We start from the raw sequence: 1,365 nt of genomic DNA, 5'->3' as shown, positions 1-1,365 counted from the left end.
GACCAGCTGGGCTCGTCCAGAGGAAGAATCCCTGGCTTCACACTAGCCAATCTCAACAGGTGGGATCTACAGGCTTTTCTATTAATTTCTTTTATAAGATTTTTTTCCAATCATTTTTTATTTTATATTTTTATTGTTATTATTTCTTTTATTATTTTATTATTATTGTTGTTATGATTATGATTATGATTATGATTATGATTATGATTATGATTATTATTATTGTTTTTATTATTGTTATTATAATTGCTTTTGTTATTGTTAGTATTACTATTGCTATTTTAAGAACAGTTATAACTTTGTCTGATTAATCATTTTTCTCTTTATCATGTTTGCTTTTGGAGTGATGACATTTTGGACATATATTTTAGTATATTTTCTTATCTACTTATTAAAGTCTCTTGGTTAATCTAAGTATTTTATACCAAACATATTTAGTATATTTTTTTCTGCTTACAGTGAAAGAGTGAAAAGGTTTTGGAATTTGATAATGTTTATTTTTAAGTTCAGTATTATAGCAAAGATTTTTGTTCAACCCTCCTTCCATTATGTGATTTATACTTTTTATGGTACTTTTTTAAGAATATATTAATTAATATCACACCAAACATGTCATAGATACAGAAATGACATACACAAGCATTGCATATGTTATACGAGCACCGGCCGCTAACATCCCATTCTGATTGCAGTGAACCACCTCTCTTTAGAACAGCCATTTATAACGGCCGTTCCTAGGCATTATTCAGGATATTTTTCCCACTGCAACCATCTCTGACCCATTAACATTCAAAATGGGGTAAGATAGCTGTGCATGACAAGAGGGCAAAGCTACGAATCGGGGAAAATATGCACCTAGCGTTTTTTTGCTTGTAGCACATCGGGGAGTTAAGATTTGTTGTGGAAGGGCTGACTTTGGGGTAAAAAACGCATTGGGCTCAGCGTTTGTCATATTGGTAAGGTGGTTGCACTGCTGTAAATTTTTGGATATGAGTTGTGGATGTACAAAGGTAAATGCATATGTATATGTATAAAGTATTTGGATTTAACTTCGTTATTGGTATTATTTTACTATTGTTCTCATCACCATTATCACTCCCATAACTGTAGTCTTGTTATCATCAGTATTTTTTTTTTATTGTTTATATATTTCATCTTTATAGAAGGTACATATGTTTCATGTATTGTCATTTTTATATTTGCTTCTCAGTATTTGCATTTTATTCAGACAGTTGATGTAGTGTGAACATTATTTTTGGAGAAAGCAAAGGAGAAAGTTATTTACTTCAGTTTTATTCATTTTTATCTCTATCTTTAGCTAAATGTTATGACATTTATTTCCATTGCTAATTATTCATATAAAGT

General features: G+C 30.0%; 1 protein-coding gene across 2 annotated transcripts in view; it reads left to right on the top strand.

The window, feature by feature from the left end:
• Positions 1–1,365, top strand: part of syd (JNK-interacting protein syd) — a gene marked incomplete in the record, with an annotated part of 99,815 nt that overhangs the window by 54,402 nt on the left and 44,048 nt on the right. For both annotated transcript variants that reach the window (XM_070113336.1, XM_070113337.1), the window contains 1 exon segment: positions 1–59. In XM_070113336.1, the coding sequence (XP_069969437.1) occupies positions 1–59 (59 nt within the window).

Source organism: Penaeus vannamei, chromosome 34, assembly GCF_042767895.1.
Source record: "Penaeus vannamei isolate JL-2024 chromosome 34, ASM4276789v1, whole genome shotgun sequence".
NCBI lineage: Eukaryota > Metazoa > Arthropoda > Malacostraca > Decapoda > Penaeidae > Penaeus > Penaeus vannamei.
This window is presented reverse-complemented; position numbering and strand designations above follow the sequence as displayed.